The sequence below is a fragment of the Phoca vitulina genome, unplaced genomic scaffold (genome assembly GCF_004348235.1).
Source record: "Phoca vitulina isolate PV1807 unplaced genomic scaffold, GSC_HSeal_1.0 scaffold4, whole genome shotgun sequence".
In the NCBI taxonomy this organism is placed as follows: Eukaryota; Metazoa; Chordata; class Mammalia; order Carnivora; family Phocidae; genus Phoca; species Phoca vitulina.
In genome coordinates this window covers 12048298-12073411 of record NW_022589707.1, presented here as the reverse complement: position 1 = coordinate 12073411, position 25114 = coordinate 12048298, and the positions used below count along the sequence as shown (strand labels likewise).

General features: G+C 42.4%; 1 protein-coding gene across 1 annotated transcript in view; it reads left to right on the top strand.

Annotated features, from left to right (window-relative positions):
• Positions 1–3464: 3464 nt before the first annotated feature.
• The window catches only part of LRGUK (leucine rich repeats and guanylate kinase domain containing), a 103829-nt gene continuing 82179 nt past the window's right edge, over positions 3465–25114 (top strand). The window contains exons 1-5 of the mRNA XM_032401539.1: positions 3465–3766; positions 10858–10965; positions 13527–13608; positions 17407–17507; positions 21010–21091. Coding sequence (XP_032257430.1) covers positions 3470–3766; positions 10858–10965; positions 13527–13608; positions 17407–17507; positions 21010–21091 — 670 coding nt within the window. The 5' untranslated portion in view covers positions 3465–3469. The remainder of the gene's footprint in view (positions 3767–10857; positions 10966–13526; positions 13609–17406; positions 17508–21009; positions 21092–25114) is intronic.

Sequence of the window (25114 nt, the reverse complement as noted above, 5' to 3'; positions counted from 1 at the left end):
TATGTGTTCTCCCATTTCATGATATTCTGTAAAAATTTAAGTATTCCATAAAAAACACCACAAGTTCAAGGTGCTGCCATCTCAACATAACTGAGAAGCATTGTCCCACCTGTTTTTCCTTGCACAAAATTGGGGCATAGGTACATGAAGGGGATGGAGGCACACATTCTTTGCTTTGCCCAAGGTCCACACTCCTGGGAAGGTACTCTCCCCAAATACAGGAAATAGAGGGTTGGTCCCTGCCTTTTCTTTTCATTGTCAATTACATTAGAGTGCTGGCTTCAGATTGGGGGAGACCCTGTTCCACACAAAAAGTCAGGAGTAAGGATAAATAATATTATAGGGGCCAAGCTACCTAGTCGCTAAAACTGGTAATTGGCACCTTCTTTCAAACTACAGCTCTTCACCCCTGTGACTGTCCCCTCCCAGTAGCCTATTCTGTTTGTCCTCTTAAGGGAGGTGCTCTTCAGCATCACGGTGATACTATTCCACTTTCTCCTTTCCCTCATCCACAGTGGAAAGGATCCAGGGCTATCCCAGAAGCCCCTGCTCTCCTGGATTATCATACTCCACTGCCTGCCCACCCTACTCTATTTCCCTGGTCCCAGAATCCTGAGCTCTTCCTGCCTGGCCCCCAACACATACATGCATGCACACACACATACACTAATTTTCGGGATATCATCAAGGCCATGCTCTTTGTGCCTCACAATTACTTCCTGAGAAACCAATTCATACGTCTGGAGAAGACAGAGTACTAATGGTTAAGACCAGAGGCTTTGGATCCAGTAAGACTTGAGTTGGAATTTTGGTGTGAACACAAACTGTGTGACTGGGCAATTTGCTTAGCATTTTGGAGCATCATTCTTCCCCTTAGTAAAATGGGAATATCAATTCCTATTTCAGAGAGCAATTGGAATAATTCATTGAGATATGTAGATGGCACTGAGGGTAAGCCTTGTATACAATAAACAGGGCAGATCTCCCTGTGCCCAAGTGTCTTCTCTACCTGGTAACATAACTTTTATGCGGGTAATGCCTTCTATTTTGATGCCCAGAATCCCAAAGTGTTCTATTCATGATTCCAGCAGCAGGAGCATTTTGGTGACCTAGCAAGAACAAAGATTGAGCAACAAGAGGTCTAAACTCGTAATTCCTGCCCAGCTGCTAACAAGTCAGGTGATTTTGGGCAAGGTATTGTCTCTGGTGGACCATGAGTTTCTTCTATAAAACGGAACATTGGACAAGATAAGCTTTTAAGTTTTTTCTAGTTCTGACATGCTATGATTCTATATGAAAGGGTCATTCTCTAAGTTAATTCTCTTATTTCTACTTAAGAACGTTAACGGATACATGTTTTCTCTTCTGAGACCTCTCGTGTACTTTTATCTTGACTCACATTTTCTATCTGCAAAAACGGTAGTTGAAGGCAGACTGTGAAATTGGTCATTCTGGGTTTGGATTTCAGTACCACCACTTGAATTTGGGCCAGTTATTTAGCTTTTTGGGCCTCAGTTACCTCATCTGTCAAATGGGTATAGACACAGGGTAAATGTGAAGGTGAAAAGAAAGCACTTAAAAATACATAACTCCAGGGGCACCTGGGTGGGTCCGTCGGTTAAGTGTTGGACTCCTGATTTCGGCTCAGGTCATGATCTCAGGGTCATGAGACTGAGCCTGTGTCTGGCTCCATGCTCAGCGGGAAGTCTGCTTCTCTCCCTTTCCCCCTGCCCCCTGCTCGCGCAGACTCTCTCTAATAAATAAATAAATATTTTTAAAAAAGGAAATACATAACTCCAGAGGCTATAGTTTAATGTCCTGTAGGGTATCAACCAGGTTTTTTTTTTCCTTTAACTTAGTGAACTAATTTCAGAATGCCTTTCTTTATGGACTATGAATACCCTGTTACCATCTTACTGGTTCTCTCATTCATGAATAAGTTGAATACCTTTCATAGGTATTTTATTCCATTTTTGTATGAGAATCATATTTTTAACTTTTTGAAAATTATTCTTTGACAGATTCTGACTAACTCTGTCTTAAGACACTGTCCTCAATAGTTTGACATTGGCAAATCTTGCTTTGCTAGAAATGCGGATTAAGTTATTTTAAGAAACCAAAACCACACTGGGTTTCCATTTTTAGACTTCCTGCCCCCTTCTTCCCTATGTCAGTTAGCAAGAGCAGGTCCTGTGGGGGTGACAATGAGGAAAAATCCCTTGGAGGAGTCTCTACCCAGTGGAAAAAGAAATAAGCAAGCAGCAAGATGAGCCAAGCGAAAAGAGATACTTTCATCGTGGCCTTTACATTTATGGCTAGCAAGATAATGAAGGAAGGTAATTCTGAAAGCTTTATGTCAGTTTTAACGGTCCCTCAAGCACTGAGAAAGATAATAGTCAATGGATGGTGTCCATAAGGATTTTTTCTTCTCCCCTGACAGCCATTGACAGGATCATTTTGTATTTGCAACCGCTATCACTGAAGCATGGAGAAAAAAGCCCTGTAAGGCCAGGAGGATGAGAGCGACTTCCCTGCGGGATCTGTATTGTCATCACTATGGCAATAATAGTTACTATAATTTTCATTCTGCTTTTCCATAGTCTACTTTGTGGAGCTCAAGGCTATGGGATTTGGGTCACATAAAATCACACTAGCATAAAATCATGCTTTGTAGTCTTGCAAGAGTATTTTATGAAACTGCACAGAGAACCTATGCAACAAGATAAAAATAATTACCAATGCAGGTCACTTGACTAATACAATTATTTATGGGATGCTAATAGCTTTTCGGAGGCTTTCAGATACAGTGTCAATTTGACAATCTTTTTTTTTTTTTTTCCTGTTTGGATTGTTAGACCACTGCCCGGTTTTTCTCCCCAAGGACATGGCTTATCATTTCAGGGGGGAAATGTAAATTAATTGCAAATCAGCTCTCAGTCCTCGTCTGGTAGTTTCTCTTTAGTATCTGCAATTAAATAACAAGGACAGGAGCCTTGCCTTCTATTTCATTTATGCACAACCTGGTCTCCTAACACCGCGCCGTCCGCTTAAAGTTTCAGTGTTAATTAGCTTTCCGACAGAGAGCATTAGAGACATCTAATACTTTCAAAGTATCACTCTGCGGAAAAGGCCTCTGTGAATGAAGCGGGTGAATGAAGGAAGCTCACAGGTGATGTTAGGGTGGGATGAAAAATCTCCAAGAAGGACCTCCAGGTCAGGAGAAACCAGCCGGAGACAAAAGGGGTGCGAAGAAAAGAGGTGAAAATGAAAAAGACGAGTAAAAAGAAAACCAGCGATTGAACGAACTACAAGAAAAAACAGCCAGACGAGTCAGACGAAAAGAAGTCGAGAGTCAGCGGTGGTTCAGACAGTAAGCCAAGACGCGCGGAGGGGCGGAGGTTACAGCCCAGAATCCCTCGCGGCGCCTCCTTCCCTGGCGTCAGTCTCCTAGGCAACCCCGGTAAACAAGATGGCGACCGCCGGGAGCGATCCCCAGTGGCCGATGTCTTCCTCTCTCCAGAGCAGTCCACGAACTGGAGCCCAGTGGGTTCTGCCGCGCTCAGAAAAAGAGCGTCAGTCTTGCTGGTCTTCTTTTCCCATGGGGCAGAGACCGAAAGGTACTTTCCATAAAGCCTCCTCCTACCTGCTCCAGCAGCTCATTCACCGCTCTCGGGAGTCGGACGCGGACGGAGAGGAATACGAGGACGAGGGCGAGGGCGAAGTGGGATCCGAGGAGTCCTCAGAGTCCGAGATGCTGAATTTGGAGGTGTGCCTTCCCCCCGCCCCCACCCCCCCGCTCCCTTCTCCAGCCGCCGGGCCCTGCTACTTCGGCGGCAGCTTCCGCACGCACCCCTCACCAGCCCTCGGGCTCTCGCCGCCGGAGCGCCTCTCCCTGACCGCTGCTAGGCTCCTTCTCCTTTCTTCCCGTTTCCTCACCCTTTGCCAGGCATATTTCCAAGTGTCTCCTTTTTTTGTCACTAGCACATTTGGTGTCTTAAGAGGCAAGTTACACAGCGTCCTGATGAAAAAGTTTCCACCTATTTGTATGGGGAGTTACAGCTTTAGCTTTTAAAACCTGTGCTTCGACGGTATTCTGAGCGGGCAGGGTTCGTCTTTGGCGTCCCCTGCACCGTTTTCCGTGATTGTGAAGCACACCAGCGCTCTCCCCCACTTCCAGTCCCTTCATCCTCCTTCCTCCAGGGGGGAACAAATTACTTTCCTGAAATAAGCTGGTAAGGGCTAACTCAAAGACCAAGTGACTTGAAAGTCTAATGCATTACTTCTGCCAGGGGTATATAATGCATTACACAAGCAACACACACACACACGCCCTTACAGTGTTCAAACAGCCAGCTCACTGTGGTAGCGTTTTCGGAGGTGGAGAATGTTTCTTACCTCCCATCTGTCTTGCCTGAGGTGTGGCTTTGCCTTTACATTACTATAAATTCTCTTTTCTACAGTACCTCTTCTACCAATTACACTTCTTTCCTGCACTGATCATCATCGTATTCTTTTTACCCCACTGTCTGTTTTTTTTTGGTTTGGGGTGGGGGGTGGTTTGGGTCCCTTTCCACCTCTTACCACTTCCTTCCCTTGGCTTCTAATATATTGTTTGCTTTTTTTCAAAAACATAAGTTGATTTGCTTCCTTTCAATAAACTGTTGGGTTTTCCTCTTTGTCTTGGCTTCCAGGAAACTCAGAATATTTTTCTTAATTTTAATGGTTTTTCTCTAGGGTTTTCTCTCCCCTTTCCTCTTCCTTCATGGTATAAACTGCTGCAAAATCTTTTCTGAAGTAGATATAATACAGAGAAATAGAATGTTTCCAGGACCCCTGTTCTGTGATATTCTGGCTTCCCTGCTCTGCATCTTTGTGCGTTTTCCTAGTCCCCTCTTCGCCTTGAGGCCAAATATGTTTTTCTTTGTTATTCCCGTTCTCTTTCACAAACTCCTTTCCTCATTTGTCCTATTTCTTCGTATTCACCTGTCTGTAATTTGCACTGTCTTATGTTACTCTGATTTTACCATTAACCACCTACATTCTTTTCCCACTTAGGTTCCCTTCTTTCGTAACGTCCTTTTATCCATTTTCAACATTTGGCCCATTTTTCCACCCTTCTCTCCCATTTTGACTTTCCTCTTCTACCTCCTTCTATATGGGCTGGTTACACATTAGTTTTTCTTAAAGTGGACGATAGAAAATTATTACTTATGTTATTCCTCTTTTGTTGATCTACTTTGCTACCCTTAACAGTGACAAATGCAAAACTGTAGCAGTGTTTTTACAACTTGGAGATGTTTGTATGGTTTCTACCAGCGTCCACCCCAAAGGAATTCACAGATGAATCACCGGTTTACTTTATTATTCTAATTAACGCATGCTCTTGGGCTATGGGCTTCATTAGTGCTGGTATTAATCTGTCTTCAGTATGCCATTAACAAACCATAGGGGGGGTTGACTTGAACTGGTTATCCCTGGCTTGTAGGCTGTGTGTGGAAAAGTTTATTTTTTCTTCCACTTATGTTGTAAATATTAATATTTATTTTGTGTTCTTACATCCTATTTTAGCTTTTTAGAGTATCTAATAAATTTTAATAGGCTGAATAAACTGAAAACTTTTGAAAGGAAAACTTTTAAAAGGATTTAGACTTGCATGTTCAGAGATTTATTATCCATCTCCTTGCCTGGCTAAGGTTTATAATGCTATGATGGTCACAGTGGTTATTGAGTGCCTATAGTGTAATTAGTCTCAGAAGCCCCTGGTGAACTTAAGGTAGACCAGCTGTTCAGAATACTGCCTTTGATTAGTTTTGAGATTTTGAGCAAGTTATTTCACTTCTATGTCTCCTCTGTAATCTGGGAATTCTAATAATACCTATCTCATAGGAGAGTTGTGAGAATTAGATGAGAACCTATTAAGTAAAACACTTACCATAATATTTTTACTGATACAAGTAATAACACACGTGTTTTTTATCTGCTAACTATCCTCATTAAGTGATTTGGCTAATTTCACTGACTTGAGCAATCAGTCATTGAATGATTGCTATGTAGGAGCCACTCTGACTACATGACATGTGTCTGGTACATGGAAACTACTCTGCCAGTAACTTAATGTGGGTAATGTCTACTGATGGGATAGTTATAAACATCAAATTGGATAAGAAAGTCTGTTAAAGTTCTTGATACAGTGTCTGATACAGAGTAGGTTCCTAAAAGTTACAGAGGTAATGCCTAGTAGTGATAGTAATGACAGAAGAAGACGAGAACGTCATTGAGGACATAGGTGTCCCCTGCACTCAAGGTCAGATAAGGATGTGAGTAAATCACAGCTATTGAGTATCTGAAGCGTTATACACAGGTGTGTACAGATGACAGCTGGATTGCAGAGATCATGGCAGACTTCGAGGGAAGCAGACCCTTGTCTGGGTGGAGAGGGGGTGTGTGGGCAGGCACATAGCCCCTGTTCCTACTGATGACTTATAGGTGAGAGCAGAGAAAGCAGCTGAGGCGGGGGCCAGATTGTGGAGGGTTTTACGCTCTTTTACAGACCATGGAACTTGGGTCTCTAAGCAGTGGGGAGCTGCCCTGGTAGCTGCCCCAACTGGTGTTAGATTAGAGGATGGTAAGACCGGAGACAGGGATATCAATGAGAAGACTCTAGCAATGTCTACGGAGGAGAGGCAAGAGTCCGGATTAAGGAAGTGGAAGTGGGAATGGAAAGGAAGCTAAAGACGAAGACATTTAAAATATTTAAGGTGGGACAGTTACTAAGGAAATATTGGAAGTCTAGGATGACTGCCAGGTCTCTGGCATGGTCTGGGGTCCATTCACCACAATAGGAAATGGGATAGCAGTGGCACACGAGTCAGATATATGAATCACATGACTCTGGAAATCGGGGAGGGGCCTCAGGGTAGGAGACCTGGGATCATCAGCATTGGTGTCTGTGAGATCATCCGGGAAGAGAAGAGGAGGGTCAAGGGAAGAACCGAGGGGGTACAGCAGATGAAGAGAAATCAGGGAAGGCAACAGGAAAGGAATGGTAAGTGGAGGAGGAGAAGAAAGAAGGGCTGTGTGAGGGGAAGCCGAGGCAAGGAAGAGTCTCAAGAACGTGGAAATGAGTTGTGCTGCCAGTAGGTTAAGTGGAAAGGGCCCTAAAGAGTGCTCACTAGCTTTGCCCATTTGAGGGTGATTGGAGACCTTGGCCCATGTGGTTTTGTGATGTAGCGAAGGCAGAAGCCTAACTCACGTGCACTGAAGAGTGAATGGGAGGTGAGCAAGGGGGCACTAAAGAATGGAAAAGCAGCTCCGCAGTAGCTCGGTTATTTAGGGAAGCTGTAGCTGTAGCTAAAGGAACGTGCAGGACCGAAGGGACGCACAGACTTGCACCGCTGGAGAACTGACAGGGTGCAAAATGATGGTGGAGAGAGACTGGCTGAAATCCCAGGCAAAGAGGGCAAAATGGAGGGTCCCCGAGCAGGGTCTCTGAGGAAACAGGAGGTGGGGGCCCTGAGGGCAGAAAAGAAGCAGTCTGCCTCTGACACCCGAATGAAGGACATTTGGACAGGTGCAGAACGCTGATGGGGTTGGCGTGTGATCACTTCTACTTTGCCTTGGAAGTGGAGGAGCAATGTGTCTGCTGAGAGTGAGGTCAAAGGAGTGGAGGCACCCAGAGGCTCAAGGAGAGGATGGAGATCTGGCAGCCAAGGTGGGAGCTGATGAAGAACGAGGGACTGGAACAGCAGCCTGCCCAGCTAACAGCTGACCCCTGAGTGGTACCAGCAAGCATGGTTGTGGGGCCCCTCCCAGCCCACTCACTAGCTCAAGGGCAGGAGCAGTTTTTATTCACTCAGCCGTGTTTGAGCGCCTACCGGGTACCAGGCACCATCTTGCCCTCCTGCTTTATGCTTCAGCTATTTTGAACTCTGGTTCCCCAATGGGCCGTGTTCACCTTTGCCTTTGGAATTTTGTACCTGTTGCCCTTTTGCCTACAGTACCCTTCTTGGTCCTCTTCTCCTGCCCTTTCTTCTCCTTTGCCAGAGTAACTCAGTTACTTGTGTCTCAACTTCATTGCTTTCTCCCCCAGCAAGTCTTTGCTAACCTCCTAATTCCCCCTAGAACTGACATAAAATGGATGCCCTGCTTATAGTCAAAGCATCCTGCTTACTCGTATTGTAATATCTATCAAACTACTGAAATTGCTTGTGTACTTGTCTGTCTCCCAGATTGAATTGTAAATCCCTTAAGGATAGGCACCATGTCTTATTCATAAATCTGTTCAGTGAGCCTAGCATACTGGCTGGCATGTGCCTGGCATGCTATAAAGATTTTTGTCCCAAATGAATGATGAGCATGACAGAGTCCCCGCCTCAGAGCGGTAGTTGATTGTGTACTTGATTCAGGTTTGGGTATGTGTGCGGTAGTTTGAGTCGGGGGGACGAGGAGTCAGAGACTTAAGGGTAGAGAGACATTGAAATGGCCCAGGGGATACCAAGCAGGGAAGGAAGTGAGAGGGGACAGATAGACTCTGAGAGAGGAAAAGATGAACAGACCGGAGATTTTGTTGTCATCACAGAACAGGGTCAGTAGGGGTTGGAAAGGTTGTAGGATCACAAAGGAGAATACTAGGTTCTGAGGTTTCTAAGGTGGAACAGTTCAGCATGATGACTTGGTCCAGGGCATGGCCATGGGGATGAGTGGCTGAAGCTGAGTAGAGATCAATTTAAAGTTGATTGTGGAGATGAGGAAGAAACGTGTGTGTGTGCGTGAGTGCTTGGGAGTAGGAGGGGGATTGAATGGCCATCCTTAGGCTCTGAAGCCACCCAAGATCAAGCAGGGCTTGTAAAGGTCTGAAAATGACCAAAGATCAGAAGGGAAAGGCATGATGCTGATAAGTGGCAAGAACCTCAACGGAGGTGTGAGGGGGTTGCCATGGGGAGGCTTGCCTTGGGGATCTGGGAAAAGGCTGACCGGCAGGCCGGTCTCCATATCAGTAGCTATGTTGAAAGACAGACATTGACCTACTATCAGTCAGGGGTGCAATATCTTCTCACACCAGGAAATAGAGGCAGTGGGTCAGGTAAACTTCAGAGGTTTAGATGGAAAGTTTTGGAGGGAAGGTAACACCCCCACCTCTAATCCTTCCCAGGCCTTGTGTAAGAAGTTGGAACTATATTTAGAAAAGTGAGTGTCTTTCTTCCATTTGTAAACAGGTTGATTGGTATGGAAGAATGAAACAGTAAGATGCGGAATTTCCAACTTCATCTATTAGTGGAAACAACTGTCATTTATTGGGAACACTTGCTGTAGTTCTAGGCAAGGCACTAAGAGCTTTACACTGTTTTTTTTTTCATTCTCCCTAAAACATTAAGAGAAGGTAATAACATTTCCTATTGCAGATACGAGGCTCAGAGAAAACTTTATCTCCCCAAAGTCATAAACTGAAAATGGCAGATCGGGGCTTCAGACCAAGCCTGTCCAGCCTCACAGCCTGTGCGCTATCTCCATTTATATCCATGAGAGATATTTGCTTCCTTGGGCTACTGGAGATGGAGGCGGGGCACAGAGAAACTCTTTCTAGTAGCACAAGCCCATGTACTTACGGCCTCAGTACCAGCAGCCTGAGCAGCATTGCTGGTTCCTGAATTAATATAGAACTGGAAAGAGTATTTTGCCATTATTGTCCACATGCTAGTCACGGTTCGCTATATTGGTGTGACTGATGGGATTACTGGATTTTGTGTCCTCATGCTGATGTTAGTGTTAATGTGTTGGTCATTATAGAGTTGAAGGCAGTGCAAACCTAACACCGATCTACCTGTTGTCTCTTCTGTTTGTTATTTTTGGGGAAAGGGCATTTTGACTCATCAGTGGTTCATGGCTTTCTACAGACCAAGGGCCAACCTCCTATGGCAGTGATTGTTACCCTTTTAATAAATCTTGTAAATTGTGTGAATCCAGTAAAATTAGCTAATAAGTAAATTGAGAACCTGTTTTGTTTGTTTTGTTTATTTTTTTCCAGCAAGAATACCAGATTTAGCAAAGTAATTGCCTTAATTTGGATGTAACCATCTTTTTGGGTGGAGGCCAGCAGTCTAGTATAGTGGTTAGAAGTGCCCTGGAGTCAGACAGATTCAAGTTTGTGTTCTGGCTCTGTCACATGCTAGCTATGTGGTTTTAGGCGAGTTAACCCCTGTAAGCCTTAGTTTCCTCATCTGTCAAATGGAACTAAGAGTACCTACCTCAGGGTTATCAGGAGGATTCAGTGAGTTGATCACTGAAAGCTCTTGGTGCCTGGAACAAAGAAACACTCACCATTAATGGTGATGCCTCCACTGCTGTTGTGTTGATTTCACTTTGAATGCCTAATGCAAGTGACCACCAGAAAATTCGGTGGCAATGAAAACACTGATTTGATAGGTATTTGTATGTCCTATGTATGTGTCTTCAACATAGAATTTTCTTTAGGGCTGATAAATTCTGGAAGGGTCAGCTCCTGATTATGTAATGTACTAAGTGCTGACTATGAGGAGGTGAACTGTTTCTTTTCTTTTTTTTTTTTTTTTAAGATTTATTTGTCCATTTGAGAGAGAGAGAGAGCACGAGAGAGCACGAGCGAACGAGAGCGGGGGCAGGGCAGAGGGCGAGAAAGAGAGCCTCAAGCAGACTCCCCACTGAGTGCAGAGCCTGTTGTGGGCCTTGATCTCATGACCTCGAGATCATGACCTGAGCTGAAATCAAGAGTCAACATTTAACCTAACTGAGCCACCCAGGTGCCCCTGGACTGTTTCTTTTCTAATGGAAGTCCTTTGTCCACCTCTCTGGTTTTTTGTTTTTGTGTGTTTTTTTTTGCAGGAGGAATTTGATGGGGTCCTGAGAGAGGAGGTCGTGGCCAATGCCCTTCACCAGTTGGGGCGCTCAGGCTCCGGGACTGAGCAGGTCTATCTCAATCTAGCTTTATCAGTGAGTACGACAAGATCACCATGGGCTGACTGGGCTACATCTTGATACTCGTTGGACCATATCTGGTTTTTCTGGGACTCATAGCTTTTGTGGTGGCCCCAGATCTCAGAGTCTTTCATCTGATGGAGACTGGTGATAAGAGTTATTTATGTTATGTGAGGTATCAAATCAAAGAGCTCTGGGCAGTCCAGTAATCAGCCCCTGAATTCCTTTGTTTTCATTCCCATCAGTCTGTTTCTTTCATCTTAAGTAGTCTGTATTATAGTAATCAATGCTTTCTTTCCAGAAGTTGAATTTGACTCTGTGAAACCAATCAAAAACTCTAAGAATTTTCTCTCTGATCAGTGCCAGGACTAAAATTAATATCTAAATCCAAGGGAACAAAGTATTTTGGTATTGACTCCCTCCCCCAAGTATGTCAAGAAATAAGTAGCTTTCAGCCACAGTTCACTTTCCAAAAGATACCCCATTATTAAAGAAAACAATGTGTTGTTCAATTTTCAAGATATCAATACTAACACATAATCTTGGCTTCACTTTTTAAGGGAAGCTGTAAGAGCAAAGTACTCATCATTTTTCAAATTCTTTCTTCCTTTTGTTTCTCTATAGTCCTAGAAAAATAATTTAACTCTTTTTGCTTCCTTATATTGTAAAGTATTAAATATTCCTTGGAGATCCACACAGTAAATGCAGATACGTAGGTGAAAAAAAGCACACTGAAATTTTGCTACTGTACTATAATTTGGCTAAAGTATATATAATTCACAGCAAGCAAAGCATATACAACTCATAATCTTGGTCCATCTTGGATTTGAGCTAGTAAACTATCCAAGAAATGTTAAGCTCTTTCCACCCATGCTGGTTGCATGGCATATCCTTTGAGGACAGCATATTAAGGCTGTAATCTTTTACTGTTTTCACTTTATAACATTTTATGGATGACTCAGCCAGTTAAGCAGTAACTTACAGGGAGCATCCTGTGTACACTGCCCTGTGTCGGGCATTGGAAGGGTAGATAATTCCAGCATCCAATACATCCCCGCACAAGTCCATTTCAATCAATATTCTACTTACGTATGTAGTGCAATGCCTTAAATTGATCTGCAAAAAAAAAAAAAAAAAAAAAGATCCTTTAAATCTTATTTCAGCTAGATGGACTGATGCTTAACTTACCTTGCCCCTGACCTCCTTACATTTGAGATATTACATATTGAATTACTTTGCCTTTATAACCTGTCTTACTGCATACACTTTCTTATGGTTGCCTGATTTTTGTCCCCCCTTGTATCTTATGTTACACGTTATTTTTTACTTTTTCTTATTACTTATGTACATAGCCTCTCTCCTACCAAAGTCCTAAGTTTCTTAAGGGCACAATACAGCTCTACCCCTACTTCTCATGATGCACAATGCCTTGTGCATGGTAGGTTTTCTTTAATATTTATTACACTATTCTTGTGGCCTTCATTAAACATTTTTATCATCAGTATATTTGAGAACTTGCTCATCATGATACTTCATTGGTTGGCTTTTTCTAATGCTGGGGAAGTTGGGCAGGGAGGTATAGGAGGAATTTGATGGGGTCCTGAGAGAGGAGGTCGTGGCCAATAGAATTTAAATGAAATGCTAAAGAGATCTCACGCATCATCAGGAGATCATTAATAACACTGTCACCTACATTTTCACAGGGTCCTGTTCAAAGCTCCTTCACAGTAATCTCATCTGACCAAGTAAAACTGAGATCCATAAACCAGCCGCAAGAGTCTGTTCCAAGGGACCAAATTCCCCTCTCCCATCCTGAAGTTGTCTAGAAGCAAGATTTCGTGGAAAGAATCTTGGAGAAGGATTAGGAGACTTGGATCTGCTTCTCTGTTGCTAGTTTGCTGTGTGATTTTAGGTTATTTACATCCCTCTCTGTCCCTCATATTCCTCATCGCCAAATTGGGAATAGTCCACCCTATGGATCTCAGTTTTACTTGGTCAGATGAGATTACTGTGAAGGAGCTTTGAACAGGACCCTGTGAAAATGTAGGTGACAGTGTTATTAATGATCTCCTGATGATGCGTGAGATCTCTTTAGCATTTCATTTAAATTCTAGGCATCTGCCTTTTCTTCTACTAGAGAAAGGCTTTGGCCTTACTGCTATTATGTGGGGTTTTCTTTTCTTCTTTTTTTTTAATAATAAAACTCTGCTCTAAAGGTCTACCTGACACTGTTTTAATTTGCCTTTTCATGTTGTATTTGTTCTTGCTAATATCACTAATTTTCCAAGCTCTTTCCTTCTTCAGAGGAATGCATTTTTTAAATGCGTTTGTCCTCTGCTTTGAGATCCTGCTAGTAGTGGCCCTCAGATTTAGTTCTCTCATTTAACTACTATACTTTTACTATAAGTAAGTATATTTTTACTATACTTTTACTATAACTCCAGTATACTATACTTACTATACTTACAGAAATTCTGGATTTCTTTCTGTCAACTCTTATTTCCAGGTGTCAGGAGATGGCTGAGTACTAACCTGTTAAAGCAGCATTAAAGTCTTTTTACCTTTTATTTTCTCAGGGTTGTGATTTAATTGACATTAGGATTCTCTGTGAATATGTTCACCTACAGAAGTTGGATCTTTCAGTAAATAAAATTGAAGGTATGTAATTTTCATTCTAGTAGATTGATAGATCATTCGGTTATTTCAAAATTTAACCTCTGCAGTATGTAATATAAATTAATACTACAAAACTTGGTATAAGCGCTATTGTGGATTCATTTACATATCGATGCTCTACTTTGCATGTAAAAAAGGCACCATGGGTGATGAGTAAAGTCAGCAGACATGCAACATTACGCTATGGTTCAAAGGTGCTCAGTGATGTTGAAGAGTATCCCATGGAATGTTTGCTTTGTTTTTTCCTTGTAAGAGACGGCTCATTACTTCTTTATTACTTTCTGAATATTTGATGATTCCCTTGTCTTTCCCCCTATTAGTTTATTCAGTACAGATGAATTAGTCCTCCCCTCCTCCCTTTTTTTCCTTTAATGGATTCTTTTCTTTATTTTGCTTTTGCGTCTACATTTTAATTCTGGCCAGCTACTTCTTTTCTTCTTGAGTGCCAGGGATTCACACATTTATTTTTTCCTCTTTTTTTTAATTTTTTTACTGTCTCTATACATGTTTCTGATTCTTTCAACTTCACCATTTGTAGTTCTCTGTAATGTATTTGTTGTGACATCTTGCTCACATTTAATGAAATTAGTCACATTTTCTTCGAAGCTTGATTCTTGTTCCTAATTTTCTGATCTTATTTGAAGTTAAAGTGTCCAATTTCTTTTGTTTAGACTTGGAGGGAAGTCAGCAGTTGTTATTTCCCACCTGCTTTCTTTGTTGGTCATCTTTCCACTCGCTTGTTTAGCCTGTCTTTTTTATGACGGTTAAATGGTGCTGATACGGTTTTCTCTGGCTCCTTTCTGATTTCTTCCCCTCCTAAGAGAGCAATAATTAAAATCCAGCCTTGCTTTTCAGTGGCTAAGAAATATTCCAGCATAATTTATCCCTCTAATGCTACTGTTTGTGAGTTATTTTTTTTCTAGTTTTATGAATTTTTTTTTTTTATGGAAAATTACAAACGTGCACAAGAGACTATTGTAATGAACATTCGGGTTCAACATTTATCAGCCCATGGCCCATCTGGTTTCACCTATACCTCCCTGCCCAACTTCCCTAGGGTTATTTTAAAGATTTTAGAGCAAGCCCAAGCAGAGGGAGGAGGAGAGGCAGAGGGAGAGGGAGAAGCAGACTCCCCGCTGAGCAGGGAGATCGATTCCCCCAGACCAGATCAGGACCTGAGCCCCTGAGCCAAAGGCAGACGCTCAACTGACTGAGGGAGGGAGGCGCCCCCACCAGGGTTATTTTATTTTATTTTATTTATTTTTTAAAGATTTTATTTATTTGACAGAGAGAGAGACACAGCGAGAGAGGGAACACAAGCAGGGGGAGTGGGAGAGGGAGAAGCAGGCTTCCCGCTGAGCAGGGAGCCCGATGTGGGCCTCGATCCCAGGACCCTGGGATCATGACCTGAGCCAAAGGCAGACGCTTAATGACTGAGCCACCCAGGCGCCCCCCCCCCCCCCCAGTATTTTAAAGCAAATCCCAGATATACCTATCATCGGAAAGGGTTTTTCAATGTCACTGGCAGGAGCTGCCCCGCACCCCACCACTCCCAGGTTGGTTTCCTTCCCTGGATAAGGAATTGCAGCGTGATGGGAGGCTGCAGCAATGCTCAGTGGTGGCCTCCTACCCTGGCAGCTTGAGCCGGGACCCCACAGTTGCTAATGGAGCTTTCCTCAGATCAGTCTCCTTTAATCTTTTGGGCCCATTTTCTTAGCTCATCCAGTGTTTGAGAACCTACTATGTGTAAGGCACAGTATATTTTTCTTTTTTGTGAGAACAGCTTATGTTCTGATATAGACCAGATTTCAACTTGCATCAGAATCACCTGGGGGGCCTGTTAAAACACAGCCGGCTGTGCCCCACCCTCAGAGTTTCTGATTCTGTAGCTCTGGGGTGGGACTTGAGAATGTGCATTTCTAATTAGTTCCCCAGGGAAGCCGACGTGCTGGATCCAGGACCACACTTTGAGAACCACCCTTGTAGACGCAAGGAGCTCCTGCCATCTGGTGGACATGGAGGTCACTGCACCAAGTAGGGATTAATGGGCCAGCCAGGGTTAGAAACCCAGCAACCAAGATCATGCTTTTTTTTTTTTTTTTTTTTCTGTCCAAGTGATTTGAAAGGATCAGTCATCTACAAAGTTGGGATGTAGCTCCATTTCAGTGGTAGCAGCTGCTTCTGCTTCAGGACAGCTCCATGCTCCAGCACTTACCTGCCCACAGAAAGATCAGCTCCAAGGACACATGGGGGCTGGTGGACATTAATAGAGTTGACAGACTGGTAGATGAGCTGAGCTCAGAAAGGACAAATAGGCAAGACTTGTAAAGTCATGACAGTTTCACCTTAGGTTTCCTTTTCCAGGCAGCCTTCCTTGATTCACTCATTAAGTCCCACCAAAGTGTTAAAGTCTCAGTGTATTGTCTGCCCTAGAACAATTCCATAAAGACAGGTTTAAGAAGGGTGTGATTTAGACCAGAGAAATGACATAGAATTTGGTGGGATCTCAAGAAGGAAAGATGCTGGGGGGAGGTGGGCTGAGGGGGTTGCTCATGGTGCCTACTCCAGGGAAGACCCCAGCTGCTGGCCTTGCTCCCTTCTCCTAGGCTGGGTGCATCTGTCACCTGGTGACAGGTCAGGGTGGTCCTCTTGGCTTCGGGTGTGGAGGCTCCATTCTGCCACTAGGGGCCTTCCTGGGGGGGGGGGGCGCGGGAGGCGTAATAGCTGGTTCTGTGACCTAGAATGAAAAGAGAGGGAGAAGCTATTATGATTCCTGTTTTCAGGTGGAGACTTAAGTTCCTGCTGGAGACAGGGCTGTAAATCCTCCTCCTACGATTTTTTTTTTAAAGATTTTATTTATTTATTTGACACAGAGACACAGCGAGAGAGGGAACACAAGCAGGGGGAGTGGGAGAGGGAGAAGCAGGCTTCCCGCAGAGCAGGGAGCCTGATGTGGGGCTCAATCCCAGGACCCTGAGATCATGACCCGAGCCGAAGGAAGACGCTTAACAACTGAGCCACCCAGGCACCCCTCTTCCTACGATTCTTCCAGAGTCTGTCTAATTTATCCTGCTGCCCCGAAGTGTGCCTGTGCTGTAAAGGGGCAGAGGAAGGCAACCCAGTACTTCACCATTTTTACGTTTTATACGTTACTGTCATTAGAGCACGGCTGTCCTTAGTGTTCGAGGTTTAGAATATTTGCTTGGGACAAAGTGCAAAACTCAGACATACTTCTGAACCAATCCAGAGCCAACGTAAAATAATAGCAATAATTTAAATCACTTCAAAGAATTAATGAGATTTAGGACTAAGTCCAACTAAAACAAAATTTATAACGAACAAACTTTTCTAATTGTGGCATTTTCAGTCTTTCTGAAAAGAATTCAGTCACTTAGGGGCTAATTATCAAGGGGATTATCTATGGCTTTAGTTTCTTGTCCTTTCCTCCAAGGCTGGTATTTTTTGAAGCATTTGGCTGTTAGTAGCTCCTGGGAGAGTGAGCTGGGACCTGGAGGGTGCACCTGTCACTTGAAAAGGGATGGAAGAGGAGGGAAGGCCCTGGGGAAGAAGGTGAAGTTAGGAGCTCATGGAGAGTTCTCCACACGGCGTGTGTTTCACGGATTCCTATTTTTATTCATTTCATTTGCTTGCAATAATTAAGAAGTGCATGCAACTGGCATAATGAGAACATGCTCTGATGTAACATAAGGTGTTTTTAATGACTTAGTCTAATTTTGATTTTATTGGCTTACCTTATTCTGTATTTGTTTCTCCCCCCAGATCTGTCTTGTGTGAGTTGTATGCCTTACCTTCTAGAACTTAATGCTTCTCACAATAAACTGACGACATTCTTCAATTTCAAGCCACCCAAAAATCTCAAGGTAGACTTGATCAATACATTCATTCATTAACCGGCTTGTAAAGTACATTAACACGCAAAACAGTGCTTAAACAGATAATTCAGACACCCTAAGATATGGGAGTAAATAGTATAAATGTCTGAAATGAAATAAAAAGGGATTTGGGTATCACTGATGAAAAAGGAAGATGGTCTGTCTGCAGATAATCTTTTTAGGAAGCTTTGCTAATAGTGTTCAGGCTGAGAAGCTAACTTCCTTCTCTCTCCCACAGCTAAATACTAGTTATTATTTGTATATTTTTAGTATAGTACAACAATTTTATACCTGGAAAACCTGTAAAAATTTCTTTGGGGGCTCAAATTTTGCCCTCCTTATTTATCCAACCTTTACTTTCTTTTTTTTCCACAACGATTTCCGATCTTGCTTCTCTGAAGTTCCTTTTGCATCTGACACACAGCTAAACTCTGTGAATGGTAGTTGATGGAACAGCAGGCTCTGGGCTCTGTCTCGTGCTTTAATGTCCGTATAGATCACCTGGGGTTCTTGTGAAACTAGGGATTCTGACCCAGGAGGTCTGAAGTCAGGCCTGAGACTGTGGTTTCTAACAGCCTCCCAGGTGACGCTGCTGCTGGTGGTCCGTGGGCCACACCGAAGCAGAGACGGTATAGATTCGTGGTTCCCAGACTGTTCTGCACGTTGCAATCACCTGGGGACTTTCAAAACCTACTCACGCCTGGCTCTCACTGCCAGAGAGTCTGATTCAAGTGGCCCCAGGTAAGGCCTGGATATGGAATTTTTAAAAGACCCCCAGGTGGCTCTAATGTGCTGACAAATTTGGGAACCGTTGCTGTGAGCTTGGGATTAGTGTTCTAGTAGACTAATACATTTCATTAAATATTTTTAGAATTGGACATCAGTTATTGCTTTTATTATCTATTTTGTTTTATTAACAAACGAAATGAACTTAGAGCCCAAGCATTCTATTGGGGCTCGCACAAATATGAAAGTTTGTTTGAAATCAAGAATCTGACATCACCCATACTGCTAGTGAGATGCTCTTCTTTTTTTTTTTTTTTTTTTAAGATTTTATTTATTTATTTGAGAGAGAGAGAGAATGGGAGACAGAGAGCATGAGAGGGAGGAGAATCAGAGGGAGAAGCAGACTCCCTGCCAAGCAGTGAGCCCGATGCGGGACTCGATCCCGGGACTCCAGGATCATGACCTGAGCCGAAGGCAGTCGCTTAACCAACTGAGCCACCCAGGCGCCCCGTGAGATGCTCTTCTTAATTTTTCTTCTGTTCACCCTTTTCTTCTCAATAGTGGGGTAAAAATTTTCCCCTTTGAAATTATACTTATTGCCAGGGTGACATTCCTTTGTCCAAATAAGCCATGCAAGATGCCTATTTGTACTCGGTGTGGGGCCACGTGGTCTCCAGGTGATCAGGAATTTTATTTGCGGAGCTGTTTCATCTCTCCCTGAGTTGCTGTCCCATTCTGCTTTGTCCTAAGCCCCAGGGAAATGAGTCATGGCAACCGTGTAACCCCTTCCCTGGGAAAAACTTCCTTGGAATTTCTTCCATTCCCCCTCTCCCCCCTCCAAGAAGGCTTCACCAATGAACAAAAACAATGCAGATACCTCATCTTTAAGGTTCCGAGCTCCCAGAGAGTTAAGAGCAAATCTATCGGTCACTGTAGAGAAGTGCCTGGAAAGAGCCGCTTCTGATGACATGCTCCAAGCCCTTGTGAACCCTGTATCAGCCTGAGGCAGTGACCCAGGCCTGCTGGTGTTTTCAGGGCATTATCTTAGGCAATCCTCCCCATAGAGCTGTGAGGCAGCTGCGATGGTCCCATTTCACAGATGAGGACTCCAGAGTATAGAAAGGGCAAATCACATGTCATCTCTGTTGGGAGGTAGCAGGGCCGGGATGGAGCCCAATGTCTGCCACCCAAGCCTATGTCTTCCCAGGAAACCAGGCTTGTGTACGCCGTCCCACCATCTCGGAAAGCTCAGCATCCTGTTCACTTATTATTTGTGAGCTTTGTGCTACCAGCCAGAGAAGACATACGTTTCCTAAAGCACAGGGGCTTGTTCTTATACACGCTTTGTATTTCCCAGAATGCTTTGCTCTTAGTAGGTCCAGCAGGTTCATTTGATGGATGGGACTCCCTGCAAGGCTTCGGGTCCAGTGGAACTCCCAGGGGGAGTCAGAGCACCATCAGAACCCTTTCAGGCCTCTCAACACACCTGGTATCACAGCATGGGCGCGTGGCCCAGAGAGGGCACAGCATGGGCGCGTGGCCCAGAGAAGGGTAGAGTTAGAGAGGAGCAGACCCAGCCATGGCACAGGAACGGAAGGTGTTGATGAAAAAGTGTCAATTGTAGGTAAGCCTAGATCACTATGTTGACTTCCAGTCCATCATTATTACCTAGAAGGCAAAAGTGAATATGAAACTTCATTCCATCAAGCCAGACTGACTTCTTAGCCATGGTCTGCGATTGACATAGTTGGAGTTTATATAGGCATCAAGTTTTGTGTTCTGTTTGGTTTTTTCGGACTAACAGTATTTTGTTTGCACATTACTGTTTCTTCACATGGTTCACACACTTGTGTTTTATTGACATTGTGGTCCTGTTGCTATCTTGTAATCGACTTAATCAGTTTTCTTCTCTTCAGTATTTAAAGTTTCAGTATTTAAAGTTTTTAGTATTTAATACATTGATAAAATATTCTTAGTACATTTTTGGGGGTAGAATCACTGTTCTAAAGGGCACAAGAAGATAAGAATTGTGCTCATTAGATCATTGTTTGATAGTTTTCCAGAAAATTATTACATGTGCCCAGCAAGTTATCAATGCAGCATTTTAAAAAAGTTTTTTTTTTTTTTTAAATCCTTACTGTTCATCTTTTGCTTGTGGGTGAATATTTAGTTATTTAATGTTTTTCTTTAGTCTCCTATTTTTGAGTAAGAACAACTGATGTTGCTGGAAAGGCTTTCCTAAAATAGTCTGTTTTGAGAAAGGGTGTTAAGTGGATGAGATGTAGCCTGAAGGATGAATAAAAAAGATTTTTCTGGCACTTGGGAGGTGACATGGGAGAATATATTGAGAGAGAGGAGAAAAGGCAGAGAAAAGATGAGCACGGGAACTAAGTGAATGCCACTTATGGGACAGTAGAGAAAATGAAAGAAATGGTGGTAAAAGTGGAATTGAGGCGAATTCTGCGGGAAGATGAAGAAAGTCTGAAGTGATTGCTGGAAATGGAGAGGAAGAGCAGGAATTGAAAGCATTTAGGGGGTGGGGGTGTCCACACCAGGGCAGGAGCCTCCTCCCCCGTCTCCCTCAGGCTGAACAGACAAGGGTCCAGGCAGAACAGGATTAGATATGGGTGGCTATGTTAGCCTTGGCGTATTTTCAGTAATGACTTCTAACCCCACAGCCAGAAAGACTTTCTTATGTGAGGAATTATGGTGGTTAAGCGGACGAAAAATAAACTTTGACATATTGTTCTCTTTTTCTCATCAGAAGGTGGATTTTTCCTACAATCAAATTTCTGAAATGTGTGATTTGTCAGCATACCAGGCTCTCACTAAACTAATTTTGGACAGTATCCTTTGAATGAATAAAGGGGAAATTTGGGTAATAGGCCTGTTAATAACTGTGTACTTGGATGACTTGGAGTGGTACCAGATCAGCAATTTACTGAAGATGTGTGACTCATTTGAATGACTAAGAATTGATATTCACAAGATGAGGAAAGATATTTTATTTACCAAGGAGTAAGATTGTAAGTCAGAGCTTGCCAAGAGCATCTTACACCTGAAAAAAACATAAGACAGTCATTCTTCTGATAAAGATAGGCTTATTTTTAATTCTAGAACCAGATAAGTTCTGTTTTAATTGACTCTCTTCTTCAAATTCACTTAAACTTGTGCCCTATTTTATATAAAGTCAGTCTCTGGAAATCCAGATATGACCAAAAGGAAAATAAGTGATTTTTTTTTATTTTACAAAAGAATTTATAGTGATCTCCCTTTAAATAGCAGGCTTCTCTGGCGTATTTAAAATGTACTTTCGTTTTTTAAAAAAAGCAAAACCAGCCCCTTTTGATGAGCAACCAACTTCAGGAACCTATCTACTGCATGAGTCAGGCTCCCATGCAGAGCATCTACCTTGAAGTACACACACTCCAACTTTGAAAGCCTAAAGGGTTAATTGGGGATCTGTGAGTTTAATGAGCTTGAGTCTCTTTACACCAGAGACTGATGTTTGCTGGGTGATAAGGGAGCAGCATCTTCTCTTTCTCAGTATCTCTCTGCCCACCTGAGGATTTTTCGAGGCAGAGTGGGGAATGAATTGATTGCCCTTGGGTGCCTCATTGCAGGGACAGGGCAGCAGTTAGAACACTACACTTGTAATGAGACGGATGTGGGGAGAACAGAAGGTATATTGTCTTGAAGACGTATTTTGTTGGGAAAAAACCTTTTTCATATATGATGAGAAACTTAGAACATAGCGCCACGCTCTTTAGAACTGGTGTGTGAAAATGCGCCATTAGTGGACATTTAGCTGGTACTCTTGAAGTGAGCAAGTTCTCCTAAATGTAGCCTAATGAGAAAATGATCAAAATGAAATGCTCTGATGGCAAACTAAAGTAGTACACGTTAGCCCAGCATCTGTCCATAGAACTTTTCACTTCATGCTTGATAGTCATACATACTGGATTTGCAAGGAGGTAGAGAGAGGCTGACTGCCCAGAAGCCACCTGACTCAGAAATCCACTCAGACCACCTAGAAGAACACTGCTCAGGGAAGATTAATGGCATCAGCATCAGCATTGCCTGGAACTTCTTAGAAATGCAGGCTCTGGGACTCTACCCCAGACCCCTGAAATGAGAACCTGCATTTTTAACAAGACCCCCAGGTGATGGGAGTACATGGTAAAGCTCAAGAAGCACTGGTCTAGAAGTCAGCTGCGCCCAAGACTCCTACCAGCCAGAAGGGAGGAATGAGCATCCAGAGCTCCATCTAATCTTCAGGGTACCCTGAATGAGGGCGGTCATGTGGCAATCTGGGCTCTGTCTCCCAGAAAAATACTCTTCTGTGTGTAGCATGGGACCACCAGTGAAAACAACTCCACAGGATTTTGGACTCAGGACAGAGGGTGCAGTTTAAAACATTTCTGTTGTGGAAGACTTAAGTTCTATATAAATTTATTTTTTCCATGTAAGAAACTGTTATGACTCTGTAAATGTCAAATATCATGAAGAAAGGAATTGGGGTTTTCCTTTTTTTTTTTAACCTGACTTTAGAGGTAGCAATTCTATCTTCTCTCCAAAGTATAAAAAGCTGTCGTCATTACATCAGAACCAACTGAAATTCAGAACATGGACACATAATTAAAAAGTAACATGGCAGCATTCCTCACCTGTGTTTTTTAAAATGCAAACACAGTAGCCAAAACAAGTCATTGTTTTGTAAAGAGTTCCTAAACTCTCTCTTTTTTAAAAGATTTTATTTATTTATTTATTTGACAGAGCACAAGCCAGGGGAGGGGCAGAGGGAGAGGGAGAAGCAGACGCCCCACCGAGCAGGGAGCCTGATGCGGGGCTCAATCCCAGGACCCTGGGATCATGTCCTGAGCCAAAGGCAGACGCTTAACTGACTGAGCCACCCAGGCACCCCTCCCCCTCATAAACTCTTAATGAAGTAAACTTCTTAGCTTACCATTTTGAAAAGATAGTGGGCTGGTTTTTAAACAGTACTGAATATGCCTCTTGCTCTGTTCAAGAGTGTCACACATACTGTGTATAATTATGTTATTAGATTAGATTTTTGAAAACACTGAAAAGCTTTGCAATAAAAAAGAATTTTTAAACAAAATTTTTATGCCAGTACATTTGAAAACTTAGATGAAATGAATAAATTCCTAGAAAAATATGCACCAAAATGCTGCTTTGGAAATAGAAACGCTGAGTAGTCCTGTAATTATAAATGCAGTTCTTTTAAAGTAAAGTTAATTAAATTAACGTACTCATATAAAAAAAAACCCCACCAGATCCAAACTTTTAAGAACAGATCTTCAAATAATGAACAAATTCTTTCAAAGATTAAGAATAGAAGGCATATTCACAATCCATTCTAATGAGATTACTTTGATATCCAAAAGCATATAAGGAACAGTAAGAGGAAGGAAAATGACAGACTCATTTCACTCTTGATCTAGATGTAAAATCCTAAACCAGTATTGGCAAACTGAATCTAATAGTGTTTGAAAAAAGATAATAGACCATGACCAAGTTTGGTTTATCTCATGAATGTAAGGATAGTTTAATATTAGAAAGTCAATACATGTCATTATGTTAACAGATTAAGAGGAATAAACCATATAATCAGTAGGTTTAGAAATGCAATAGACAGAATTTAATAAAATCTAATTTACAATAAAAACTATTAGTAAGCTAGTAATAAGGAATTTTCTCAACTTGCTAAGATCTATAAAAATATTTGAAGCAGACTTTATCCTAATTGGGGACATGTTCTAAGCGTTCTTTAAAATTGGGAACAAGACAAAGATCTCTACCGTTGTCCCTTGTATTCATCATTGTTTTGGAGGTTTTAGTACTATAAAACAAGAGGAAAAAAAAATTGAAACTGTAAAGATTGAAGGGAGAAGATAAAAGTCATTTTTTTTTGCAAATGATATGATTCTGGTTGTCCATAGAGAATATCAAAAATAACTTGCAATAAACTACTAGAAATGATAGTTTTGAGAGTTCAACAAAGTAGTTGGATATGATTTCAATAAACAGAAATCCATTGTATTTTTCTACATCACGAACAAGCAATTAGAAAACACAACTTAAAACAGATACCCCATTTACAAGAGCAATAAAAATGAATCTTAGTAACAATGAATAAGGCCTGTGGGAGGAATATCATTATATTCCTCCCATATATATTCCTCCCATTATATATAACTTTTTTTTTTTTTTTTTAAAGATTTTATTTATTTATTTGACGGAGAGAGACACAGCGAGAGAGGGAATACAAGCAGGGGGAGTGGGAGAGGGAGAAGCAGGCTTCCCGCCGAGCAGGGAGCCCGATGTGGGGCTCGATCCCAGGACCTGGAATCATGACCTGAGCCGAAGGCAGACGCTTAACGACTGAGCCACCCAGGCGCCCCCCATTATATATAACTTTATCGAAGAGCATTAAAGACCCAACTAAAGAGAAATATATTCCATGTTCCCAGACAGGAAAATGGGAGAAGATGTATAAAAAGAGTTTTACAGAAAATGAGTCAGATAAGCCTAATGAACATAAGACTAGATGTCAGCCTCATTTGTGTTCAGAGAAATGCAACCCTAAACCACTTGAGATCTATATTACATCCATTCAATTGACAAAATTTAAGAAATCTAAAAATATCAAGTGTTGGAGAACATGTAGGTCAAGAGGATGTCTTTTTTTCTTCCTTTGGGTGTGAAATTAGTTCAACCACTTTGGAGAGCCATTTTATGTTCTTTTATAAAGTTGAACATCCAAATTCCCTCTGGCCTAGCATTTCATTCCTACATATGGGAAGCTTAGCATACGTGTATCTGGAGGCTTGTATAAGAATGCTCAT